General features: G+C 44.5%; 2 protein-coding genes across 4 annotated transcripts in view; both read left to right on the top strand.

Annotated features, from left to right (window-relative positions):
• Nucleotides 1-2,034, top strand: part of ADAP2 (ArfGAP with dual PH domains 2) — a 29,612-nt gene extending 27,578 nt beyond the window's left edge. For both annotated transcript variants that reach the window (XM_069602882.1, XM_069602881.1), the window contains one exon: nucleotides 707-2,034. In XM_069602882.1, coding sequence (XP_069458983.1) covers nucleotides 707-741 — 35 coding nt within the window. In that variant the 3' untranslated portion in view covers nucleotides 742-2,034. The remainder of the gene's footprint in view (nucleotides 1-706) is intronic.
• An 8,774-nt stretch (nucleotides 2,035-10,808) lies between these two features.
• On the top strand, nucleotides 10,809-26,318 carry RNF135 (ring finger protein 135). 2 transcript variants are annotated; one of them, XM_069602880.1, is made up of 5 exons: nucleotides 10,809-12,355; nucleotides 16,477-16,602; nucleotides 19,689-19,848; nucleotides 23,690-23,779; nucleotides 24,729-26,318. In XM_069602880.1, the coding sequence occupies exons 1-5, from the start codon at nucleotides 11,999-12,001 to the stop codon at nucleotides 25,256-25,258; spliced, it is 1,263 nt and encodes a 420-aa protein (XP_069458981.1). In that variant the 5' UTR covers nucleotides 10,809-11,998; the 3' UTR covers nucleotides 25,259-26,318. The 2 variants fall into 2 exon arrangements, with proteins under 2 accessions (XP_069458981.1, XP_069458980.1); XM_069602879.1 differs by having other exon boundaries at nucleotides 16,477-16,620.
• Nucleotides 26,319-26,684: the final 366 nt, after the last annotated feature.

Raw genomic sequence — 26,684 nt, 5'->3', positions numbered from 1 at the left:
TGCCCCTCCGCTCCCTGCCCCTGAGTCCCTTTTCCCGTGAGAAATCCTTGGCCTGTTAGGAAGGTCACACCCGCTGGCAGCTCCTGGGATTCTGGGTTCCTCCCCACTCAGAGGGAAGGCTATTTTTAGGGTGCTGCTCTTCTCTGGGCCCTGGTCTGTCTGCTCCTTTCCTGCTCCTCCCCTTTGCCCCAGATGTGTCTCGAGCAGGCTTCCCCATCTGCAGACAGCCTCATGGAAGGAGGGGAGACATTCTGAGCAGGAAACTTCTGGCCCAGGGCTTTCTGGCTCCTGGGACACCAAGGAGAAGTTCCGTGTTTGGAAAAGTAGAGCCTGAGTAGGTGACCCCACGCGGCCCCTGGGGAGAAACCCTGGTGCCCTTTGAGTCTGACCAGGATAAACACAGACTTGCTTCACTCTCCAAAAATCCCAAAGCTGAAGGGCCTCTGAAATGGACTGGGAAGTAGCTGGTGCTCTCCCCCACCCCCCGCCCCTGGGGGCCTGTGCTTCTGAGTCTCTGCTGCCGTCTGTTTCCGCTTTTTTCTCCTTCTCTGCTGTGTGTGTGTCCCCTTCATCTACCACTTTCTGGTCTGTTTTTTTATTCTGTTTCTCTCTGTCATTGCTCCCCTCCCCTCTTGCTGTCGCTTCCCTCCAGTGGGACTACGCTGGCACAGCCATACCCCCAGCCCTCTTTTTGTTCCCTTTGTAGCTGTGTCAACAGAGAGTGACTGCAGCCACAGGTGACCCACCGGCCACCCAGCGCGCCTGGTGGAGAGTTGCCACTTCAGTCTTGGGGGCCTCGCAGGAGTGCCCCCCCCCCAAGTCAGCAGCTGTCACGGGCAGTGAACTCTGCCAAGACCAAAGCTTTGGGCTTTACCTGCTGGCTCCCTGGGCCTCCCCACTGCCCTAGGGGTCTGGGGAGCTGGTAAATGTCCTCGGGGCTCAGGACACCGGGAATGAAGGCACTGCAATGGGAAGGCACCCGTGGCATCAGCCAAGCTTGCTGAAAAAACAGAAAACAACAAAAAGTTTAATCTGAATCCAACCATGAGGAAACAATCGGACAAGTCCACATTAGAGGAATTCTGCAAAACGACTGGCTAGACACTTCAACACTGCCAGTATCATGAAAGGTCAAGTAGTCTGAAAACTGTTCTAGATTAGACAAGACTAAAGAGACATAGCCACAAAGTACAATTCATGATTCTTGATTAGATCTTGGATTTTAAAAGAAACAGGTTTTGAGATGTAATCGAGATAACTGGGGAAGTTCCAATATGGATGTATATTAGCTAGAAGTATTGTAAGACTGTGATATTGTGCTGTATTTGTGTAGGAGGATGCTCTTGTTCTTAGGGATTCTGAAGTGGTCAGGGATAAAATATAATATGTCTACAACTGACCTAAATGGTTCAGCAAAATATAAATGTATTTGTACATAGAGAGTATATACATAGATATAGTGTGTATTTATGACAAAGAAAGTCTGTGTACACACACACTCAGGGGGAGAGAGACAAAGCTGACCACTGTGCAAAATGTTAGCAACTTCATCTAGGTGAAGTATAGCTGGATGCTTATTGTCCAATTCATGCAAATTTCCTATAGGCTTGAAAGTTTTTGAATTTAAAAGTTAGGGTGAAATTACTTTAAAAGCATCCACTTTTCACTCTTCAAAAGTAGTGTGTTTTCCCATGAATCGAAAATGTTCCTGGGAGAGTTCTACCTTTGTGCACATCTTAGTAGCTAATACAAAAGAACAAACAACCCCCCTCCCCTCAAAGCACAGTGTTCCCATCTACACACTCTGGAAGGAAAGAAGGAGGACAAGACAACAACTCAGCTGGACCCCCGGGAGAGAGCTATCCAGCCTGAATGCCATGTCTGGCCCTGGCACTAACGCATGTGTGTGTGCTCAGTCCCCCGGTTGTGTCCCAGTCGTGTCTGACTCTTTGCGACCTGGTGGACTGTATCCCACCAGGCTCCTCCATCCGTGGGATTTTCCAGGCAAGAATAATGAGACTGTTGGAAAACTCACTTCCCCACTCTGTGCCTTGGTTTTTCTCTTTCAAATGAGGAAGTTGTAGCAACTGCTGAAATTCAATGGAAGCAACAGCTATTTCTGAGCACCTCCCAGGTGCCAGGCTCTGCACGGGCAGGAACCAGATGACGCAGTCCCTGCTGTCACAGATTTCAGCCCGCCAGACAGCAGCCCTAACAGAGGGCAAGACAATGAGGCAAGTGTCCAGAAAGGGGACGTGTGGGCTGCTGCAGGGTGTGTGGCAACGGGGTTCACCCTGAGCGGGAGGAGGGAGCCTCCTTCTTCTCTCAGAAAGTGACGTCTAAGTCGAAACCTTTAACTCTTCAGAGGTTAGTCAAAGAGAAGAGGGCCAGGAAAACACTCTAGGGTAAGGGAGGAAAATGTTCAAAGGCTCCCAGATGGGCAAGAGGAAGGGAAAGAAATCGCGGGTGGCTGCAGTGTTAGAGAAATAGATCACCCAGGTCTAGGCTCTATGATTCCTTATCCCTTCAAGTGACATGAAGAAAGACATTGTTTTCATTTCAGTGGAGACCCACAGGGTTGGGAGGGTCTTTAAGAGAGTCTCTGCTTTTTCATGGGATTTTCCTTTGATCAGAGGACAAGCAACATCATTGAGCTGTCTTTCCTGAGGCTTCCTGACTGCCCAGATGAAGACATGCTTGCTTCCTCTTCTGTCCCCTAAAGCACCTTGAAAATGTCTGTTTCAGCACCTGCTGGGCTGTAGGTATATTAAGGGTCATGTTACTTGCCTGCCTTTTTTTTTTTTTCTAACCACACTGTTACCTTCTGTTGGCTGTACTCTGCTAAGTTCTGAGAATGAGAGACTCAATAAAGGAACTTGTGGTCCAGAGAAGAAGAAAGAGAAGGAAACAGGCAATAACAAAACTACTTGGAGGAGCAATTTGGGATTCTTAGGAGCCCCTCAGAGGGGCCGAGAACAGATATGAGATGGAGACTTCCTTGGTGGTCCAGTGGTTAAGAATCGCCTGCCAGTGCAGAGGACATGGTTCTATCTCTGCTCTGGGAAATTTCAGTTGCCACGGGGCAGCTAAGCCCACTTGTCGCAACTAAGACCTGATGCAGCCAAGTAAATAAATATTTAAAAAAGAACACTTTATTCAAGATGGTGGGACACTTGTACACCCATGGCTGATTCATGTCGATGTATGGCAAAAACCACCACAATATTGTAAAGTCATTAGCCTCCAATTAAAATTAATTAATTTTTTTTAAAAAAAGAAAGAACACTTTATTAAAGAGAAGAAGCTTGGCAATCTTTAAGTAGAATAAATACAAAGAAAGTCACACTCAGGTACATTACTGCCAATCTGCTGAAAACCAAAGATAAAAATTTTGAAAGCAGCCAGTGAAAAATGATACATTACATACAAGGAAATACTGTTTCTAATGAGAAACAAAGGAGGCCAGGAGACAGGGAAAATAAATTTTTAAAGCTCTAAAAGGAAAAAAATCAGGGAGGGGACATATGTGTACCTATGGTGATCCATGTTGATGTTTGGCAGAACCCCAACACATTACTGTAAAGCAGTTATCCTTCAATTAAAAATAAATTTTAAAAATTAAAAATAAGATTACAAAAGGAATTAATTTCTCAGGAAAAAAATCAAATTAGAACACTAGAAAAAACATCTTTCAAGAATGGCATCACGGACTCGATGGACATGAGTCTGAGTGAACTCCGGGAGATGGTGATGAACAGGGAGGCCTGGCGTGCTGCAATTCATGGGGTCGCAAAGAGTCGGACACGACTGAGCGACTGAACTGAACTGAACTGAACTGAGATAGATATTGGGGCTTCCCTAGTGGCTCAGATGGCAAAGAATCTGCCTGCAATGTAGGAGTCCTGGATTTGATCCCTGGGTCAAGAAGATTTCCTGGAGAAAGGAATGGCTACCCACTCAAGTATTCTTGCCTATGTAGATAACAAACCAAAAAATCTTTAGAAAAGAAGGCAAAATATCACTGAAGTGAACACCTAAAAATGATTAAAATGCTAAACTTCCTGTTGGTTATATTTTATCACAATAAAAAAGGCATAAAGGTAGATTTTTATTTTTTAAAGGCAAACAAAACACATTTCCCATAAAGATAAGTATAGATTTCTGACAGAATTACAGTATAAGAAGTACTAAAGAAAGTTCTTTGAGGTAGAAGGAAATGATACCAAACAGAAACTCTGATCTGATCTATAAAGCGTAATAGAAATGGTAAAGATATAAGTAAATAAAAGGCTGCCTATTTAAAGCAAGAATTACATGTATTATGGTTCATAGCATCTGTAGAGGTGATATATATGACAACTACCTCCTGGAGGCCTGGAGGGGAAGTAAATGGAACCACACACTTCAAGCTTCTTATATTTTACAAGAAGCGATGCAAAAGGAAGTCTAAGTAGATTGTGAAAAGTCAGGGATGTCTGCTGTAATTCTTAATGAATCACTAACTTGTAGTGCAAAGAGGTATAGCTAGAAAGCTAACAAGGAAATTAAAACAGAATTTTTAAAAGCATTTGATTAATCCAGAAGAAGGCAGGACAGGAAGGACAAAATGAATAAAGAATAGATGGGACAAGCTGAAAATACAGAGCAAAAGGGAGACCTGGTCATATCAATAATTAATGCATTCAATATTAGTGGATTAAACTTTTATATTAAAGTACACGATTGTCAGAGAAGATGAGGAAGCATGATCCAATTGCATGATGTTAAAAAGACATTTTAGGGGACATCCTTGGTGGCCCACTGCTTAGGACTCTGCCCCTCTACTACAGAGGGGCACAGGTTCAATCCCTGGTCAGGAGAAGATCCTGCATGCCACAAGGTCTGACTCCTCCCCCATAAAAAGACATTTTAAGGCATAGATAAGTTGAAGTAACAAGTATGGAAAAATATACACCATGCAGACAGTAACAATAAAACGGCTGAAGAGGCTATACTGAGATCAGATAAAGTACTTTTTTCAAGATAAGGAGTAACACCAGAAATAAAGAGTAATGTCTCATAACTATAAAAGGTGTAATTCATTAAAAGACATAATGGATCATAGATGTGGCATGTGCCTAAAAATAGAGCCCCAAAGTACATGCAGCAAAAATGGGAAAAATTTAAGGGAAAAATAGACACATCAGTATAATCATGGATCAGAAAAAGAAACCAGATGGGAAATTAGAAAGATTTATAACTGAATGATAATAAAAGTTTCAAAATTGAAATGATGCAGCTAAAGCATTAATTAAAGGGAAACGCATAAGAATCAGTGACTTACACAGACAGCTCGTATTTGGCCTTCCCAGGTGGTGCAGTGGTAAAGAATCCGCCTGCCAATGCAGGAGATGAAAGAGATGCAGGTTCAGTCCCTGGGTCAGGAAGATTCCCTAGAGGGAGGGCACGGCAACCCACTCCAGTATGCTTGCTTGGAACATTTCGTGGACAGAGGATCCTGGCAGGCTACAGTCCATGGGGTCACAAAGAGCCAGAAATGACTGAGTGAATGGGCACACAAACAGACAACAGATCCTACTGTATGGCACAGGGAGCTATATTCAATATCCTGGGATAAACCATAATGGAAAAGAAGATAAAAAAGAATGTGTATGTGACTGAGTCACTTTGCTGTACAGCAGAAATTAACACAGTATTGCAAATTAACTACACTGAAATTGGAAAAAAAAAGAATCAATGACCTACAGCTGTACTACCCAATATGGTGACAACAGCCACATGTTTTCATTTAGCATTGAAATGTGATTAACGTAACTGAGGTAATGAATTTTTAATTTTACTTCATTTTATCTAATTTTATAATTTGAAAAAATTTATTTTTTGCCATGCCCCCTGGTATGAAGGATCTTAGTTCCCCAACCAAGAATCGAGCCCATGCCCCCTGCAGTGGAAGCATGGAATCTTAACCACTGGACTACCAAGAGAGTCCCTAAATTTAAGTAATTTAAATTTAAAATGAGAAAACTGGAGCAGTGTAAAACATCATTACTTCAGACACATCTTAGTAGCTTTGGTAAGACATATTTTAATTTAGCCATCCAGGGGAATCTTCCTAACCCAGGGATCGAACCCTGGTCTCCTATATTGTAGGCAGACACTTTATCCTCTGAGCCACCAGGGAAGCCCTGCAGTGCATTAGATAGCTATTATTTTAGTTGTGGAAAAAAATTTAATGATATAGAAAAAAGTAAGAACTAAATTTTATAAAAAGTGAAGTATCTTCAATTAAGCTGCCAAATGATTACCTGTAGAATATGAGATTTTTTCCCTAAAAATGTCAGAGATCAACTGATTCAAAATTTGAAAAAACGGCAGACTTTTTTTTGTTGTTGTTTTGAGTTATGTGATACTAGACTAACAATGAATAATATGGGTAAGTTTTGTTTCAAAGGACTTTTACATTTATGAGGAAATGTCAATCCACTGCCTAAAAAGTCAAACTCATGCTGTAGATATTTTTGAATCTTTTACATCTGTAAGAAAAGAATTTCAGGTAGATATGGAAAACCCAATCTTTATTGTGACAGATGGTTCTTTTAGCTGTGTTAGGTCAAAAATTCAAATACTGAAATTTTAAAATAAGGGTTCCATTGTGTGACACAAAGTAAAAATATTTACGTTCAGTTTCCTGAAACAGACTATGAAAACTGTCATGGATACAGTTGTTAAAATTGCTCAGCATGTACATGAAAATGCTATGAAGCACTGCCAATTTATAGAACTGTTGAAAGATATGGAAGACAATTCAGTGAGCTCACATTTTTTCATTTGAGTTTTGAACAAGTTTTACAATTATTTAATGTACTGTTCATTTCAACTCAAGATTTTCTTGAAACTAAAGGAGTGCTTACAAAATAGTCAACAATCGGCCTAAGGCAGTGTGATTATGTTTTCTCACTGATGTCACACTGCATATGAATGAGCTAATTTTGAAGTTCTAAGAAAAGGTTAATATGTGACTTAGCTAAGCAGTTACAAGAATTTATGTTGAGATGAAAACATTTAATAATACAAATCAGTAATAACATTTTTATAGCCAATTAACAATGTTGTGATAGTTTCAGGTGAACAGCAAAGGGCCTCAGCTACACATATACATGTTTCCATTCTCCCTTAAACTCCCCTCACATCCAGGCTGCCCCATAACATCGAGCCGAGTTTCACGTGCTATTCAGTAGGTCCTTGTTGGTAATAACAATTTTATACACTCTTCTAACATGAATCAATATACAGAACACTTTAATTATAACCAGTAGTAAGGTGAATTGTCCAAAAAAGCTGTAAGAGGAATTTGCAGGACACTTGATTGATACTGAACTTGTTCTTAAATTTATGTAGTCTCCCTTTAAAATAATACTAGTTTACACTAGAGTTTGCAGATGTATTCAACTTGGCGAGGCACAGTTTTCAAACTAATATGCTTTTCTTTAAAGTTAAAGCAATTATCCCCAGAAAATGAAACAGTTTTATCAATGCAAATGTGATATTAAATGGTTCGTTTTCTTACTGTTTTGAAAATTTTCTTCTGGGTTCTAGATACAAGGCCTTTGACAGATATAGGATTTGCAAATATTTTCCTCCAGTCTATAGCTTTTCATTCTTCTAACAGTGTCAGTGAAGTTTTTTTAACATCAAGGCATTGAGGTCAGGGTTTGTGATTTCCTTCATTTAATGCAGATATTCGTTGGTGACAAAGTTTGGCATTAAAAGTAGGGTGTTTGGCTTATATTTGGGTGTTTTGCATTCATGTAGAGTGGAAATATGGATGATGTATATTTGGTGAAAATTAATTAAGGGAAAACTAACCTGGAGTCAGGAGGCCAGAAGCGGGAAGCTCTATCAGGTACATACAACTCCACGTCAGTACAGACCCCTATAGGAAGAGATGTGACTTCCCTGGTGGCTCAGACGGTACAACGTCTGTCTACAATGCAGGAGACCTGGTTCAATCCCTGAGTGGGGTAGATGTCCTGGAGAAGGAAATGACAGGCCACTCCAGTATTCTTGCCTGGAAAATCCCATGGACGGAGAAGTCTGGTGGGCTACAGTCCATGGGGTCAAAAAGAGTAGGACATGACTGAACGACTTCACTTTAAACCTCCAGTGAAATGGAGGCGCACGCAGAGTCAGAGTCCAGATAACTAAGATGCTACCAGCGACTTCACTTCACTATAGGAAGAGATGTACCTTGCATCGCCAGCAGGGAATGACACTGCTTTATTTCTGCCAGCAGGGGGCAGAAAGATTTTTCCCCTTGCCTGGCAACAGCTCAGCCAATAAAAAGCCACTGTACTTTAAACTCCTCCAATGGACCTTTTGTTTCTAGAAGTCTAGCCCAGCTTCCCCTCCTTCTCTATAATAGAAGTTTCCCGTCCTTTGCATAACTGGAGTTGTATGTGGTTCACCATAATTCCCTGTCCTGAATTGCAATTCTTTGCTGCTACTTTTGCTACCCCTTTTGCTGGTAAAATAACTGGCTGTTTTATTATTTTAGGTTAGCAGTTTACTGATGTTTCCCCTGACAAAATATGCTTTGTCCCTGAAGTGAGAACAAAACAAAGAAAGGAGCCCTGACAGAATATAATAATGGCAGTTGCATACAAACTCAAGACCCTTGTGCTTTCCCATCTGACTTAGCATTAGAGCTCAGCATCACAGGGATGTATATTAACATATCCACTCAAATTTAACAATGATGTCAGACTCTCTGATAGAAAAGGAGTTTGATTTGACCAACTGGTTTAACTATGAGAACTGGCACAGCCAATTAGATTGTGTGGCATATATTTTACCTGTACTGAATGAGCTAATTTTGCAGCTCCAAACATTTGAAGGAAATATTTTGCGATCCCATGGACTGCATCAGGCCAGGCTTCCTGGTCCTTCACCATCTCCCGGAGTCTGCTCAAACTCATGTCCATTGAGTCCATGATACCATCCAACCATCTCACCCTCTGTGATCCCCTTCTCCTCCTTCAAGCATTTAAGATACAAGTATCTTTCCAAAAAATTAGATTAACAAAGGTCTATATAAATGAACAATATTCTAATTCTCCTAGGCCTTTCTGAGTATATCATGTTAAACAATGTGCCTCTAACTAAAAGAGTAACTGGTATAATTGATAGTGTCTGATCTGGGTTCAATCCCTGGGTCAGAAAGATCCCGTGGAGAAGGGAATGGCAACCCACTCCACTAGGCTTGCCTGGAGAATTCCAGGGACAGAGGAGCTTGGTGGGCTACAGTCCATGGGGTTGCTGGATGCAACTGAGCTACTTTCACACTTTTTTCAAAGTCTTTTTAGCCTACCTCCCAGAAAATGAGAACGTGGTTAATTCCAATAACTTTTGGAACACAGGTGGTTTCAAATTCTTTCCTTTCAACAACAAAAAAAAGGAAAATCTAATCAAGTTGTCAGCTGAGAGGTTATTAAAAATAATGTCTGGTGGTGCATCACTATGCTTTTTTTAACATATAGATAGTGCAGACTTTGATGAGCAGCACTAAAGAGTATTTCTTGTCATTTCCAGTATTGGAAATAGCCACAAATTCATATTATCCCGTACCTGTATTTTGATCCCAGGCAATATGGGGTGAAATAAAATATAGGACACTTTTAGTTCATTTCAACAGATAACAGATAAGGGTCCGGCTCTCTGCCATTCAGGTATTGCTAGGTAAGCCTGCAAGTTCATTTGCCTCTTGGGGACTTTGCTTTTCCAGCTCTTCTATGTTATGTTTGTCATGCACATAGGACTAGAATAAGAGAGGAGGAAGAGAGAAAGCCCCACCCGGGCCAGGCGTGCTCCCTCAAGAAAACAGACGTTAGTTATTTTCATCCTGAAGTCTAGCAGGCAATGCGCTTTCAGCCAGCAGGGAGCAGTAAGGAAACAGTGGTTCAGTGGCACAATTCTGCATCGTAATAACAATTTAAAAATCTAAGGGTGACTTAACCTTGGCTCCACCTTAGAGGCATCTGCGTGTGTGTGCGCTCAGTCGTGTCCGACTCTCTGCAGCCCCACGGCCTGTAGTCCACCAGGTTCCTCTGTCCCATGGAGTTTTCCAGGCAAGAATACAGGATCAAACCGGTGTCTCTTGCATCTCTTGCATTGGTAGGTGGATTCTTTACCACTAGAGCCACCTGAGAAGCCCCAAAATCATCTGGGTCAGGCTTTAAAAACTACCCATGCCGGGTTTCCACCCTAGACAAAGAAATCAGCCTTTAAAGCGCTTGCCAGCTACCCGCACCCAGCACTCTTCAATCCCTCACTGCTTCATGGTGTAGCTGAATGACACCTAGTGGGCGCAGCTCAGAAAACACTTCTTGGATCCTCTCCTTTTTCTTCTCCAGAGAGTTGTCCAGGTCGCAATTTATTGGGGGTTGGGGAACATAACGGAGAAGGCACTGGCGACCCACTCCAGTACTCTTGCCTGGAAACTCCCATGGACGGGGGAACCTGGTAGGCTGCAGTCCATGGGATTGCTAAGAGTTGGATATGACTGAGCTACTTCACTTTCACTTTTCACTTTCATGCACTGGAGAAGGAAATGGCAGCCCACTCCAGTGTTATTGCCTGGAGACTCCCAGGGACAGGGGAGCCTGGTGGACTGCCATCTATGGGGTCGCACAGAGTCGGACACGACTGGAGCGACTTAGCAGCAGCAGCGGGGGAACATAAAGCTAATTTGGGGATATCAGCACATCTCTTTCTTTTTAAAAAACTTTATAGTTTTAATGAGCTGGTTTTTCTCTCTTTTTTAATTGGAGGATAGTTGCTTTACAATACTGTGTTGGTTTCCGCTGTACAAGAATAAGCTTTAAAGTATACATATATTCCCCTCCCTCTTGGGCCTCCCTCACATCACAGAGCACTGAGCCAAGCTCCCTTTCATATACAGCAGCTTCCCACTAGCTGTCTACTTCACACATAGTAGGGTATATATGCGGCTTCCCTGGTGGTTCAGCGGTAAAGAATCCTCCTGCAATGCAGGAGACAGCAGGTTCCATCCCTGGGTGGGGAAGATCCCCTGGAGGAGGACATGGCAACCCACTCCAGTATCCTCGCCTAAAAAAATCCCATGGACAGAGGAGCCTGGTGGCCTACAGTTCATGGAGTTACAAACAGTCGGACATTACTCCAGTCACTGAACACTGGCATGAATGTATGTATGTCAACGCTCCTCTCTCAATTTCCCCGCCTTCTCCCCTCGCTGTGCCCACAAGGCCGTTCTTTATGCCTGTGTCTTTATTCCCGCCCTGAAAATAGGTTCAAAGGTACCATTTTTTTTAGATTCTATACATATGTGTGTGCGTTTGTGTATGCCGTTGTATTTTGTTGTTGAGTTGCTCAGCTGTGTCCAACTCTTTGCGACCCCATGGACTGCAGCGGGCCAGGCTTCCTGGTCCTTCACCATCTCCCGGAGTTTGCTCAAACTCATGCCCATTGAGTCCATGATACCATCCAACCATCTCACCCTCTGTGGTCCCCTTCTCCTCCTGCCTTTACTCTTTCCCAGCATCAGGGTCTTTTCCAATGAGTCAGCTCTTCGCATCAGGTGGCCAAAGTATTGGAGCTTCAGCTTCAGTCCTTCCAAGTTCAGGGTTGATTGGCTGGTGTGTGTGTTAATATACAATATTTGTTTTTCTCTTTCCGACTTACTTCACTGTATAACAGGCTTTGAGTCACTACAGCCGGACTCAAATTCCTTTTTGTTTATGGCATCGGCGTGTTTCTAGCGACTTGGGGCGAGCTAATTTCCCAGTGAGCTCGCAGGGGGACGGGGAAAAGGGAACGAGGGTGGACCTGAGCGTCAGCGAAGGAGGAGCGGACAGGCAGAGAGCGAGGGAGGAGCTGGCGAAGACGTAACCTGGAGCTGGCGGTCCCCACGTGGCCCCGACTTCCGCGCGCCCGCGCCGGTGGGCGGGGGCGGCCTGGGACCATGGCGGGCCTGGGCGCGGGCCCGGCGATCCCCGTGTGGCTGGAGGAGGACGACTTGGGCTGCATCATCTGTCACGATCTGCTGGCCTGGCCCGCCACGCTGCCCTGCGGCCACACTTTCTGCCGCGACTGCCTGCTGGACCTGTGGGCCGCGAGTCGCGGCCGGTTCTGCCCCACCTGCCGCGAGGGCGCCCCCCGGCCGCCGCAGCTGCGGAAGAACACAGTGCTGGAGGCCCTGGCGGACAAGTACAGGCTGGCGGCGCGAGAGCTGGAGGGCTTGAGCCCGTACCCCGGCCCGGAGCCGGGTCCGGCACCTCGCCCGGCGCTCCGACCCGGGCGCCCCACGGCGCAGCTGCGGGTAGGAAGGCGGGACCAGCGGTTGCCCTCTGCCCTCCGCTCATCCGCGCCGCCTGCACCGCGGTACCTACAGGGCGCTTCCTCTCTTCCTGTTTGTTTCTCCTTTCACTTTAGTATTCTCAGGCTGTACATAGAACCCGTTCTTTGGAAAGTTCAGAGAAATATGAAGAAGCAGGAGAAAAAAAATCCAAATCTGAAATCCTATCAACTTAAGTGCTATCTACCCTGGACTATTTCCACTTATTTCCAGTCTTTCTGCAGCCTCTCTGACGATTTTTAATTGTGCTAAAATATGTTTACGTTATATAACATAAAATTGCCATTTAACCATTTTTAAATGTACAGTTCAGTGGCATTATATTTACATTGCTGTGCAATGATCAACGCTATCTAGTTCCAAAACCACAAACAGTAATTCTGTCCCCGTGAAGCAATGACCTCTCCCTTCCCTCCAGCCCGTGGTACCTTCTCATCTACTTTCTGTCTCTATGACTTGGCCTACTCTATGCATTTCAGACAAGTGGAATCATGTAGTATTTGCCGCTTCGTTTCTAGCCTTGGCTTCTTTCAGTTGCTATACCATTTTCAAGATTCATTTGTGTTGTAGCATATATCTGAAATTCATTCCTTTTTTTTTTAACTATTCCTTCATTTGTTTATTTTCGGTTGCACCGGATCTTCGTTGCTATTCTCAAGCTTTCTAGTTGTGAGCGGGGGCTGCTGTCTGGTTGCGGTGTGAAGGCTTCTCATTGCGGTGGCTTTTCTTGTTGCTGAGCCTTGGCTCTAGGGCATGCAGGCTACACTAGTTGCGGCTCTCAGGCTCTAGAGCACAGGCTCAGAAGTTGTTGGGCAGGAGCTTAGTTGTTTTGAGGTAGGGGGAATCTTCCCAGACCCGGGATCGAACCCATGTCCCCTAAATTGGCAGGCAGATTCATATCCACTGGGCCACCAGGGAGGTCCGAACTTCATTCCCTTTTTTGTGGCTGAATGATAATTCCCTTGTTTGATTATACCACTCTTTTTTTTTTTTTTAATCCATTCAAACATTGATGGACATTTGGATTGTTTCCACTTTTTGGTTATCATAAGTAACATTGCAGTGAACATTGGTGTACAGATATCCGAATTCCTATTTTCAGTTCTTTCCAGTAGGAGCAGAATTGTTGGCCCACGTGACAGGTCTGTGTTTAGCTAACTAAGGAACAGCCAAACTGCATTCCACACAGCTACAATATTTTGCATTCCCATTAACAAAGTAGAAGGGTTCCAGTTCTCAACTTTTGCTCCAGGGACTTAGGTCTATTTGCTCCTCGTCTGTTAGCCACCGTGACTTAGGGTATTGTCAGTTTACACCATGCTCTTTTGTCCTGGACACCTGCAAGGCTGACTCCTCTTGCAGCATTTCTGAGCAATGCCCACCACCTCTCTGAGCTGAGCTCCAAGTTAGGTGAAACAAAGATGAATGAGCACCCTGTGTCATTCCTTCAGACAGCCCCGTATGCAATGGTTTGGAAACCTTGAGCCTGGTTAGAACAGACATATGCAATGGTTTGGGAATAAAATCTCTTCTGTGTCTTTGGGAACCAGGACCAGAGTTTCATGCTGGAAATTTTCAGTACTGTCACTGAGCCAGGAAGGGAATGAGGTGAGTGCAGGTCAGAATGTCACAAAGCTTCCTACTGCCAGGTTGTGTTTTTTTGAGTCAGTGATTGCCAGAGTTCTGCCTCAAAAAGTTGATTCTGACAGTTTTTGCTTGTTTTGTGACGTTTCTGTGTGTGATGTGTTGGGACAGGCTAGGGACTGATGGAGGGTCAGAAAGCTTGGAGCTATCTACTCCTTTTTTTTTGTTGTTCCAAAAATAATTAATAGACTTTACTTTTTAGAGCAGTTCTAGATTTATAGAAAATTGAGCAGATAGTGCAGAAAGTTCCCTTATTCCCCTCACAGTTTTCCTTATTACTACTCTCTTGCATTAGTTTGGTTCCTCTGTTACAATTTATGAACCAGTATTTAAAATTTTCATTTATTTTTTTGGCTGCACTGGGTCTTCATTGCTGCCCATGGGCTTTCTCTAGTTGTGTTGAGTGGGGGCTACGCTCTAGTTTCCGTGCTTGCGCTTCTCATTGCGGTGGCTTTTCGTTGTGGAGCAGGGGCTCTAGGGCACGGGGGCTCAGTGGCGGTGGTGCACAGGCTTACTTGCCCCGTGGCGTGTGGAATCTTCCCGGATCAGGGGTCAATCCCCTGCATTGGCAGGTGGATTCTTAACCACTGGACCACCAGGGGAGTCCCGTGAACCAATATTGATACATTGTCATTTACTAAAATCCATAGTTGCAGTTCGCTCTGTGTTGTACCATTCTATGCGTTTTGACAAATGCACGAAGTCAGGTATCTGCAGTTATAGTTGTACTGCCTTCAAAACCCCCTGAGCCCCACCTTTGTGTATCCCCTCACCCCCTGCCAACCCCTGGCAATGACTGATTTTTTTTGCTATCTCTTTGGCTTTTCCAGAATGTCATACCATTGGCATCATACAGTGTCTAGCTTTCTCAGACTAGTTTCTTTCACTAAACATAATTAAGATTTGTGGCTTGACTGCTCATTTCTTTTTATTGCCAAATAATATTCCATTGCATACATGTCCCACAGTTTGTCTATTCACCTTTTAATGGACATATTGGTTGCTTCCTTTCCACCCCCCCCTTATAATTAAAGCTGTTTTCTTCTTTTTGGTTATAAACACAGCATTGGAAGTTCCCTGGTGGTCTAGTGGTTAGGATTCAGCGCTTTCACTGCCATGGCCCAGGTTCTATCCCTGGTCAGGGGACTGAGACCCTACAAGCTGAGCGGTGTGGCCACAGATGAATAAATTCAGCATTATCCCTCAGGTCCTTAAAACTATTTGTTAGTATAGTGACTGAATATACTTTGCATTGGCTTTCAGATTACAATTGTCTGTGGATGGTAGGATATTGGATGATTTAAAATGTTTCTTCTTTCAACCCTGTGCATTTTCTACATTCATCATGATAAGTGTGCAGTTTTATGGATAGAAAAACCACCAACACTTATTTATAAAAGTTTTTAATTTGCTCAGGTGTCTAGATAAGGGCTCCACTCCAGAACTGCAGCTGCCAGAATGTTTAGGAGTGAGACCTGGATATACAAGAGCAAACAATGTTACCAGTGGTCAGCCACCTTCCTCTGAAAATTAGTCTGCATATGGCTTCTGAAACACATGCTATTTTTGAGGGACATAAGTGCTTCTTAGAGATGAAAAATTAGTTCCAGTTTTTGAGGTTCCAGCATAATTTAAAAAGTGAGAGCTGTCCCCCCAAAGTTATTAAAAACTGTGGTTTATTTAGAGTAGAATAATGAAAATCTTGTATTTCTGTGGTTCTATGTAGGACCACTTTGGGAGGTAGTTCAGATTTCTCCAATGACTTCTGGGCCCCGCCTGCCTCTGATGATGGTCACCAGGTCTTGAGGTTGTTGCCAGAAAATGTTGGTGGCCAAACTTCCTCCCACTCTCAGCCAGGCAGCTGCACAGATGAAGCTCTGGAAGCAGAGTTGTTTAGCATTCTCATCTGAATGTTTCTTTAAATGTGAAGGACGCCGATAAACAAAAAGAGCTTGCATCTGTACAGCAATCTAGAATCTCCACGATCCTTTCATAGTAGATGCTTTTCACTGTTAAAGGGAACTAGGGGTGGTCGCTTTAATTTTTGAAAGGAGTGGTGAAGACGCAGGATGAGTCAGAGGTGAGAGTGGAGCTAAAGCCTGAGCTAAATGCCTTCCACTCAACGTACCAGCTGCCACCTGCACCAAATCTCCAGGCTCCCACCCTGCTTCCTCTCTGACTTCCCCAGTTCAAAATAACCCCAGTCTTCCCTTCATGCCTCACTCCCACCCCCCTGGCCCCATCTGATGGATGAACGCTGCTTCCCTGTGAACAACCAGCAGGGGGAGGTGGGAATGCGGAAAGTCCGAGGACTTTACCTCCTTTTCCTCTAGACATTTTTGTCACTTCCTTGCCCACTTCCTTTATCCAGTGTTTACGGCTCCCTCTGTCTAGAGCTGGTTCCCGGGTCCAGCTTTGTGTTCTGCTTTGCTCTTTTAAAGGTGGAGGCACCGAGGAGCGTCACAGAAGTTGACCGGGAGCTGGCAAAGCTGGTGGAACGGCTTATAGATATTGTCAGGAACCTTCAGAGTCCGAGACACCTCCCAGAATCTGAACCAGATAAAGAAGTGAGCATTCTGGCTATGGTAGGCTCATCTGGGAGAAGAAAGGATGTGCCAGGGGGTGGGGCTAGGGACAACTCCCTGGAACCGCTGGGAAGCAAGATGAATATGTTTGCCCTTGAAGGATGCGCTAAATCCCAATCTTTCACCTTGCTCTTCACTACCCAACACAGATAATTGGGAGTTTGGAATGTTTGAGGTGAGGTGTGAAGGCATCCATCCTTACCACTCCACATAACCAGCTTACTCCCCGAAGATCACCAGTGACCTCTATACAAATCCTCCAGACCTTCCAGCTTTTATTCTCATTGGCCTTTCAGCCACCTATGACATAGTTGACCACAGCATCATTCTTTTTTTTTTAATTTTTTAAAAATTCTGTATGATTTTTAAAAGTTACACTTCATTTACAGTTGTTACAAAATATCGGCTATGTTCCCAGTGTTGCACAACACATCCTCGTAGCCTGTCTCACACCCAGTAGTTTTTACCGCTCACTCCCCTGCCCCCGTGTTGCCTCTCTTCCCCTCTCTCCCCACTGATTTGTTTGGTTTTTAATATTTATATATATTTAATATATATATTTACAAAACACTGTGTAATAGCTGAATATATTTAAAAGAAAATCTGTTTTTGAAACCTGTTCTGCTATGACTGGAGATAAAACATCTTTTTCTTCCCCCTTTTTTCTTTTTTAAAAAAATTTTATTTTTGGAGTACAGTTGCTTCACAGTGTTGTGTTTGTTTCTGCTGTACAACACAGTGAATCAGCTACGCGAATATATATACTCCCCCCTCTCTCTTGAGCCTCCCTCCCATCCTCCTCCCATCCCACCCCTCTAGGTCATTAGAGAGCACCCAGCTGAGCTCCCGGTGATATACAGCAACCTCCCACTAGCTATTGCTAACCACAGATTTGTTTTCTGTATATCAGTGAGTCTGCTGCTTCTCACAAGTTCATTCTTGAAGCTTTCTTTCCCCTTAGCTCTGAGATGCGAGTCTTCCAGTTTTCCTCCATGTCTCTCTGGCTGCTCTTTTCCGTCTGTTTGGCGGGTTCACTCTCCTCTGCTAAGCAGTGAAATGCTGGGATTCCTCAAGGCTGAGTTGTAGGTCACTGTCTCTTTCCCTCAGATGGCCCTGTCCACACCTGTGGCTTTCATTACCCACCCTGGGTACAAACGTAGCTTCAGTCTGGACCCTCCTCTGATCTGGTGTCTTCCTTCTCGTCTTTTCCTCTTGGCATCTCAGAGGCACATCACACTTAATCCATCCTGAGCTGTCTCTCCTCTAGGTACCCCGTCTGAGCAGCTGACCCTGTAACCATTCCAAATGCCCAAGTCAGAAAGCTGAGGATCATGTTGCCCTCCTCCATCACCTGCCTAAACATCTCTTGAACCTATTTACTATTCTGGAGCTCCTTAAAAACATCTCTAATCCAATCCTATGACCATCTCTGATCTGGATTTCTACCAAAGCCTCCTAATCACTCCATTCTGTTCCCTCTATAGAGTCACACTGCTTCTCATCATGGGGCCCATACCATGGAATGTTCTTCTTTTCCCCTGTCATGTAGGTCATGCCTGCTCATCCTTCAGACCTCGACTAGATTATCACTTCCTTGAAGAAGCCTTCACTGATTTCCTTGAACAAGTCAAGTTCCCTTACTAGAGGCTCTCATGTGTGTGATTCCATGTCCCTTTCTTTTGCAGCAGTTGTCAGACTTGTGACTTGATAGTGATTGACACCATAATTTATTGTCTTTCATTCCTGTTCCTAAGCACTGGACTCTAAGCTCTAGGGGGGCAGAGACCTTGATGACTTTTGTTCTTTTGTTCATTTTTGTTTTCCCAGGCCTGGCACAGTGCTGGGGACATAGTAAGTGCTCAGTAAATACCCAGAGTATGTGAATGAGTGAATAAATGGGTCCTCAGGGATGCAGTGTGTTGGGGCAGAAAGTCTGAGAGTTTGTCAGTCCTGATGTGGTTTCTCACTAGTGTTATGACCTTGGGCCAGTCATTTCATCTTTCTGAGTCTCAGGCTTCTATCTGTAAAACAACAACACAAATGATCTGTGGCCTGCTCCTCATTGGTTTAATGGGGAGATTTTTTTTTAAAATATCTTGTTTTAAAATGTCCTTAAGCAATGTGAAAATGTGGGACAATCAAATTAACTGTGGCAATTTAGTTAACTCACCCTAACCCTAACCCTGGAAATGGCGACCCATTCCAGTATTCTTTCCTAGAAAATTCCATGGATAGAGGAGGCTGATGGGTTACAGTCCATGGGGTCGGACAGGACTGAGCACACACACACACACAGCCCTAACCTTCTTTTGCAAAATGGGGGTAACAAACCTATCTTGGAAGGTTGTTAGGCAGTTAGAGGTGAGCAGTGGAAAATACGCAAGAGGTGGTACCTACTCCTGTTATGACTGATGAAAAGAATGGGAAGTGGATTTTCCTAAGTTGGGAAGGAAAGTCAAGTGCTGGAGGTAGGAAGGTGGTGAGCAGATGAGAGGCTGTGCTGGGGAAAAACAGGACCTGAAGGTAAAGAAAAGCAGAGTGTGTGTGTTGGAGGCCCCAGAGACTGGATGCAGGCCACATGATTACCTTGACCCAGGGGAAGAGTTATTATGATAAGATGATAGCAGTCGGGGGAAGACTATTTCAGCCTCTGTGGCTTATCTTAGTGACTATCTGTATTATTTATTTTGTAAGGCCCCTATAAGATGGGCCTAAAACTTTAAAACTTTTGGGGGGGTATGAGCTAAGAATTCTGTATCTGTTGTACAAAATACTAGAAAATACATAGCAGTTTAAGACCCACAACCCATCCATAACCCCATCACCCAGAAATCGCTACTCTCTAATATTATTGCCATAATAGTGTATTCCAGATTGTTTTCAAGGCACGTATTTTGAGGGCCTAATTATATTTTGAAAAACCTGTTGGGAGGTAAGTAGAAAATTATAGATGGTTGGCAGGACTGGAATGTATTTGATGCATTCTTTAGAAGGTCTTCTTTCTTTCTTCCTTCCCTCCCTCTCCCTTCCCCCTCCCTCTCTTTCATTCTGTTCTTATTCATCAATAGACTTTGTTGGAAGGGGTGGACCTTTCCTTGGCTTCTCCCAAAGTGAGTTCCAGCCCACCTGAGCAAAAAATGAAAGCTATTCTCCATGACCTAGAAGAGATCCAAGAAAAATTACGAGAAAACTTCACGCAGAAAGGGGCCCTTAAAGAACAAACACAGGGTGAGTTGATGTTATTTGGTAGAGGTTTGATGATGGAAGCCGGGCCAGTGTCCCACGGCTTCGTTTTGAGGGAACAGGATCTCTGAGCCCAGCTGCGTGTTCCCTGGGATATGAATGAGGAAGGAGTGGGCTGAGCTATTTTTGTGGCTGGATGTGTTTTTGGACCTGACTGGAGGTGTGATATAACACAGGCCCTTAATAGACAGAAACTCATTTTCTAAGACCTATAAATCCAGAACCTAGACCTGATTTTGCTAGCTCACTGCACACCTGTGTTATTCTACTTGAGGAGATTCAGAAATAGGCGGCTTTTTAATTTTTCACTAGCAAATGTCTTATTAATGAAGAATGCAACTTTGTGTACAGTTCTATTCAACTATAATCTCTGGTGGGTGTGTTAACATGTTAAGTAGTAACAAGGTAGATTATAACAGAAGTTGGCTGGTGTCCCAGTGGGTAAGAATCCACCTGCCAGTGCAGGGGAAACTGGTTCAATCCCAGGTCAGGGAACTAAGATCCCACATGCTGAGAAGCAACTAAGCCTGTGCAATACAACTACTTAGCCTCTGCTCTAGAGCCCGAGAACCATGACAACCGACGCCCGCACGCCCTAGAACAAGAGAAGTCACCACTGTGAGAAGCCTGAGACTGCGGTGAGAGAGTAGCCCCCGTTCACTGCAACTTCAGAAATAAAATAGTTTTTAAAAAAATTTAACTTAGAAAATTCAAGTATGTCTTAGCGAGTACAATTTTTATTATCTCGGCTTTTTTTTTTTTTTTTTAAGCTCATTCCGCTGTAGGGGAAAAAGGAGTCTTTTGGGGGGGGGGGGCGGGGATGGTGTCAAGGCACATGGAGTCTTAGTTTCCCTGACCTGGGACAGAACTTGCAACCCCTGCACTGAAAACTCAGAGACTTAACCATGGGACTGCCGGTTGCCGTTGTGGACCTCCAGGGAAGCCCCTGTTTCGGGTGTTTTGATTTTGATTGTTTGGACCAGTCCAGGGCAGCTTTAAAACACAGGATCTGAATATTTCCTGAAACATCATTCCCTGAAGTTCTCACAAGATTGTTTTTAAGACAATAGATTAGCTGTTCTTCAAGTCTGCACTTTAGCAGCTGCTAAGCAATTTGGCCTCCTCACAATGATTTCCTTTGACCCTATGTAAATAGATGGGGAAACAGTGGAAACAGTGTCAGACTTTATTTTTTTGGGCTCTAAAATCACTGCAGATGGTGATTGCAGCCATGAAATTAAAAGACACTCCTTGGAAGAAAAGTTATGACCAACCTAGATAGTATATTCAAAAGCAGAGACATTACTTTGCTGACTAAGGTCCATCTAGTCAAGGCTATGGTTTTTCCAGTGGTCACGTATGGATGTGAGAGTTGGACTGTGAAGAAGGCTGAGTGCTGAAGAATTGATGCTTTTGAACTGTGGTGTTGGAGAAGACTCTTGAGAGTCCCTCGGACTGCAAGGAGATCCAACCAGTCCATTCTGAAGGAGATCAGCCCTGGGATTTCTTTGGAAGGAATGATGCTGAAGCTGAAACTCCGGTACTTTGGCCACCTCCTGCGAAGAGTTGACTCATTGGAAAAGACTGATGCTGGGAGGGATTGGGGGCAGGAGGAGAAGGGGACGACAGAGGATGAGATGGCTGGATGGCATCACTAACTCGATGGACGTAAGTCTGAGTGAACTCCGGGAGTTGGTGATGGACAGGGAGGTCTGGCATGCTGCGATTCATGGGGTCACAAAGAGTCGGACACGACTGAGTGACTGAACCGAACTGAACTGAACTGAGATAGACCATGAGCTGCTGTGGAAATTACGCAGCCTAAACAGCAGTGTTTCTCAAGGCACGGCCCAGGGCTCTGTATAACACTGGAAAGAATGCAGATAATCTCCAGTTTGTTAGCCTATGTTGTTACTTTTTTTTTCTTATGTGTTTTTCCTGATTTTGATATCAATATTATGCTCACTTCATAGTATTAATTAAAAATCTTCTCACCCTTAAACAATGAAAATTCAGAATCCAGGCCCCGTTGCCAGACTATTGAGCTAGCATCTCTGGGACTAAGTACCAAGGATTTGTATTTGTACCAACTTTGCAGGAGATTTTAATGCACACTACAGTTTTGATGACCATTTTGGGCTTACCCAGTATGGGTGATTATTTGTAATACAAATTTAATTATTGAGGAATGCAGTTGCCCCTTGAACCCATGAGGATTAGGGGCACCAAATGCCCATGAAGCCGAAAATCTGACTATAACTTTTCACTGCCCCAGAACTTAACTACCAGTAGCCTGCTGTTGACTGGAAGCCATACTATAGCATGAACAGTTGATTAACACATACTTCGTATGTTTTGTGTACTATACACTATGTTCTTACAGTAAAGTTGGTTAGAACAAAAGAAAATGTTCTTAAGAAAAGCATAAGGAAGAGAAAATACAGTTACAGCACTGTACTGTATCTGTCTACACCGTAAGTTTACATCATCCGACTGAGGTTCAGTTTATGCTGCTGTCACTTCAGGATACAAATGGGGAAGATTTCACCTTCATAGTCCATGTCCTAGCATTTCCCTTACTTTCCCTTCTGCCACTTACTGTGGTCATTGTAAGCACACAGTAGCTTTAAGGTAATAATAACATTTAGCACAGTTTGGGGTTAGCGCGTGCTCAGTCACTCAGTCATGTCCAGCTCTTTGCAACCCCATGGGTTGTACCCTGCTAGGTTCCTCTATCCATGGGATTGTCCTGGCTAGAATCCTGGAAGGGGTTGCCATTTCCTCCTCCAGGGGATCTTCCTAATACAGGGATTGAAGCCTTTTCTCCTGAGGCTCCTGCATTGGCAGGTGGATTCTTTACCACTGAGCCACCTGACAAGCCTTGGGATTAGCAGGTATAACTATTATATATAGCATGGATAAACAACAAGGCCCTACTGTATAGTGCAGGGAGCTATATTCAGTAGCCAGTGATGAATCATAATGGAAAAGAATATGAACAAGAATATATATATGCATACATGAATCACTTTATTGTATAGTAGAAATTAACACTGGAGAAGGCAATGGCACCCCACTCCAGTACTCTTGCTTGGAAAATCCCATGGACGGACGAGCCTGGTAGGCTGTAGTCCATGGGGTCGCTAAGAGTCGGACACGACTGAGCGACTTCCCTTTCACTTTTCACTTTCATGCATTGGAGAAGGAAACGGCAATCCGTTCCAGGGTCCTTGCCTGGAGAATCCCAGGGACGGGGGAGCCTGGTGGGCTTCCATCTATGGGGTTGCACAGAGTCGGACATGACTGAAGTGACTTAGCAGCAGCAGCAGCAGAAATTAACACAACACTAAAGCAACTATACTTCAATAAAATGAAAACAGAACTTCAGTATATTGAGAGGAAATAGGTATCAGCAGTTGTGATGAGTCTCATATCAACTCATGTTTCCCAGTTTAATAATGATTTAAAACATTGACCTGAAGTCATGGAGATTCTGGGGGTGAGGGTGCTGAGATCTCCTAGAACCATATTAGTTAATTTATTTGATAGATATGCATAAAATACTTCCTATGTTCCTGGCAATGGGCAATGTAGAATACAGAGATGAATAAAATCTCTGCCAGCAAGGAGCTTAGGACTCAGTGGGGGGAAAAAGTCCACAGTAAGAACATGGGACTAGATACACCTAAGCTGGATGTGCTGCCTGATCAAATGCTGATGATGAGAAAGACAAGCTGTGTGTGTTGATCACGATGTTTGGATATCTTCTACGTGCATTTTTTTTTGATGGGACTGTCTCCCTCTCCTAATATTTTTGATTCCATAGTTGAACTCCCAGAAGTTCCATCTTCTTCCTCATGCCCACTGCCTGACCAGAGCCGCTTTGCACCCAAGAAGGCTTCCTTGTTTGCTCGATGTAAGTATATGATCTGCCTACAACTTGGGTTTGGCTTGGCGGAGCAAGGAGCTGCCTTTGTGTCCATCTCTCTGCTGTTAGACCCCTTGGCTAGTTCCTCTACACCTGGCCCCTCCCCATGGGGAGCTGATGACAAAGGCAAAAGGGGTTGAAGACTCCCAAATTCCAGGTTGAGCCAGACCAATGAGTTCTCAGAACCCTGGCAACCTTTGGGCATTCATGCCAGAGGCACTACTTACAGCCAACTGCCAGTGCCCCAACCTGGCTAAACTACTATCACTGCGCCAGTCTGGAATAATCCTTGAGGGCACAGATCCTGGAGCCAACTGCTCCACTCACTAGGCTGTCTGATCTTGGAGAAGTCATGTAATCTCTCAGAGCCTCAGTTCCCTCATCTGTAAGATGGAGATAGTAGTACTTACTTCCTTGTGGGATTGTCATCAGGGTAAGTGAGCAAACGTGTGTAAATATGAGTTTCAGTAGGAATGCTGAGTATTAGCAGTTATTTACTCCCTTAGCGGAAAACGGTATGGAATATACAAAATGAATAAGACATGAGCCTTAATCAGGAAGCTTAGTGTAACCAGAGAGATGTAAATAGCCGTAATCATCAATCACTCTACTACAGATAGAAAATGGTTAAGTATCACTAGTGATCAGGTAAAGCATTAGGGGAAAAGCAAGAGGTGACTTTCGTGGGGTGGGCTTCACAGACAGCTTCCTGAAAGAAGGCTAAGTAGAAATGAAGGTGGGAGAGGGGAGTATTGTTACTAGAACAGCATCAGGGGTATGTATAACAAGCTTCCACTGTAAGTTGACATTCCGACTGTAATGCTAATATAAGAAAAACTGGATCGCATTCAAAGATACACAGCTGCTTTTCGCTATTTGAGGACCTCGTAGCATGAACCATCAGAGCTGACTGGTCATGTTCTATTTTTTCCCCCAGGGGCCATCAGTCCAACCTTTGAGCTTGAGAGCCTCTCCTGTAATCTAAAGGTGTCTGTGGATCACCGGACAGTGACTGTGTCTGACTTCCCAATGTTCTATGCCTGGAGTCCCGAGAGGTTTGCCTCCAGCCAGGCTTTATGTTCCCAGCCTCTCTCTTCTGGGCAGCATTACTGGGAAGTGGACACTCAGCATTGTAGCCACTGGGCAGTCGGGGTGGCTTCACGGGGGATGAAGCGTGACCAGATCCTGGGAAGGACCATGGACTCCTGGTGTGTAGAGTGGAAAGGGACCAGTGAGCTCTCTGCATGGTGCATGGTCAAGGAAACTGTCCTCGGCTCAGACAGACCTAGTGTGGTGGGCATCTGGCTGGACCTTGAGGAGGGAAAACTTGCCTTCTATTCCGAGGCAGATCAGGCGAAGCCTCTGTTTGAGTGCCCAGTCTCTGTCTCTTTTCCCCTACACCCTGCCTTCTGGCTGTATGGCTTATACCCTGGAAATTCTCTGACCATAAGGCAAATGAATGTGTAAACATTCCCTGGGTGTTAAAACACATCGATTTCCTGGTCTCTCTGACTTTTAGCAGGGTGGCCACTTAAGAATCCCTCTTCCAGCACTCCCCTGGTGGTCCAGACAGTTCGGAATCCACCTGCCAAAGCAGGGGAAACGGGTTCAATCCCTGATTCCCGAAAGATCCCACACGCCACAGAGCAACTAAGCCAGTGCGCCACATCTACTGAGCGCTGGAGCCGTGGAGCCCGTGCTCGGCCACAAGAGAAGCCACCACAATGAGAAGACCACACACCCCAAGGAGGAATAACTCCTGCTCACCGCAACTGGAGAAAGCCTGCACGCAGCAACCAAGACCCTGCGCGGCCAAAAATAATTTTTAAAAATAAAGAAATTGCAAACAGTAAAGGAATGAACTTTTAAAGTTGAGGGATGCAAAGAAACTGTTTAATTCGGCTAACTTGCATTGTTCAAACCCTGCGCGGTCCAAAGAAAGGATAGGCTCTTGAGTAGGAGATAACATCTAAGCCCTTGGACTATCCTGCCTTATAAGATTGTCTTTATCGGAGGCCCTTGGGCCACACAGTATCAGCTTGATCTCTGGAGGAGCTGGAAACGAAGATCAGCCATATGAGCAGTGATTCTGCCTACAGAATAAAGTGGCTCAGTCGTGTCCGACTCTTTGCGACCCCATGGACTGTAGCCTGCCAGGCTCCTCCATCCATGGGATTTTCCAGGCAAGAATGCTGGAGTGGGTTGCCATTTCCTTCTCCAGGGATTCTTCCTGACCCAGGGATTGAACCCAGATCTCCCTCATTGCAGGCAGACTCTTGATCATCTGAGCCGCCGGGGAATCTGCCTACCGTGGGCCAATCAAGGCCTTGGACACTGAGTCCTGGATCTGCTTCCCTCGTTGGCAGTATTCCACGTGTATTGTCACATCATGCTGGGAGAACTAAGCTATGGCCCTATAACGCCACTGAGAGAAGGGTGGGGTCTCCCAACCCCTCCCTTGTGTGCCTTTTTCTATTCCTGGTTTTAACCTGTATCCTTTCATTGTAATAAACTGTAATCACAAGTATAGCAGCTTTGCTGAATTCTGTGAGTCCTTCTAGTGAGACACTGATAATGAGATTGATTTTAGGGGACCTCCTCCCCACCCACAAGGGGCATGCTATCAAGCAAACATTCAGTGGCTTCAAACAACACACATTTATAATCTCAAAGCTTCTATGGGCCAGAGTCAGGGTAGGCTTAGCTGAGGCTTCTGTTCTGGAGTCTTGAAAGCTGCAGTCAGAGTGTGAACTAGGGCCGCTGACAGGGAGGCTCCCCTGGGGAAGGACTTGCTTCCAAGCTCACGTGGTTGTCAGCAGCATTCAGTTCCTTGTGGGTTGTCAGACTGAGGACCCCAGTTCCTTACCCAGTGGGCCTCTGCAACATAGCTGCT

The sequence above is a fragment of the Ovis canadensis genome, chromosome 11 (assembly GCF_042477335.2).
Source record: "Ovis canadensis isolate MfBH-ARS-UI-01 breed Bighorn chromosome 11, ARS-UI_OviCan_v2, whole genome shotgun sequence".
Classification (NCBI taxonomy): domain Eukaryota; kingdom Metazoa; phylum Chordata; class Mammalia; order Artiodactyla; family Bovidae; genus Ovis; species Ovis canadensis.
Note: the sequence above shows the minus strand (reverse complement) of the source record. Positions and strands in the feature narration are given on the sequence as shown.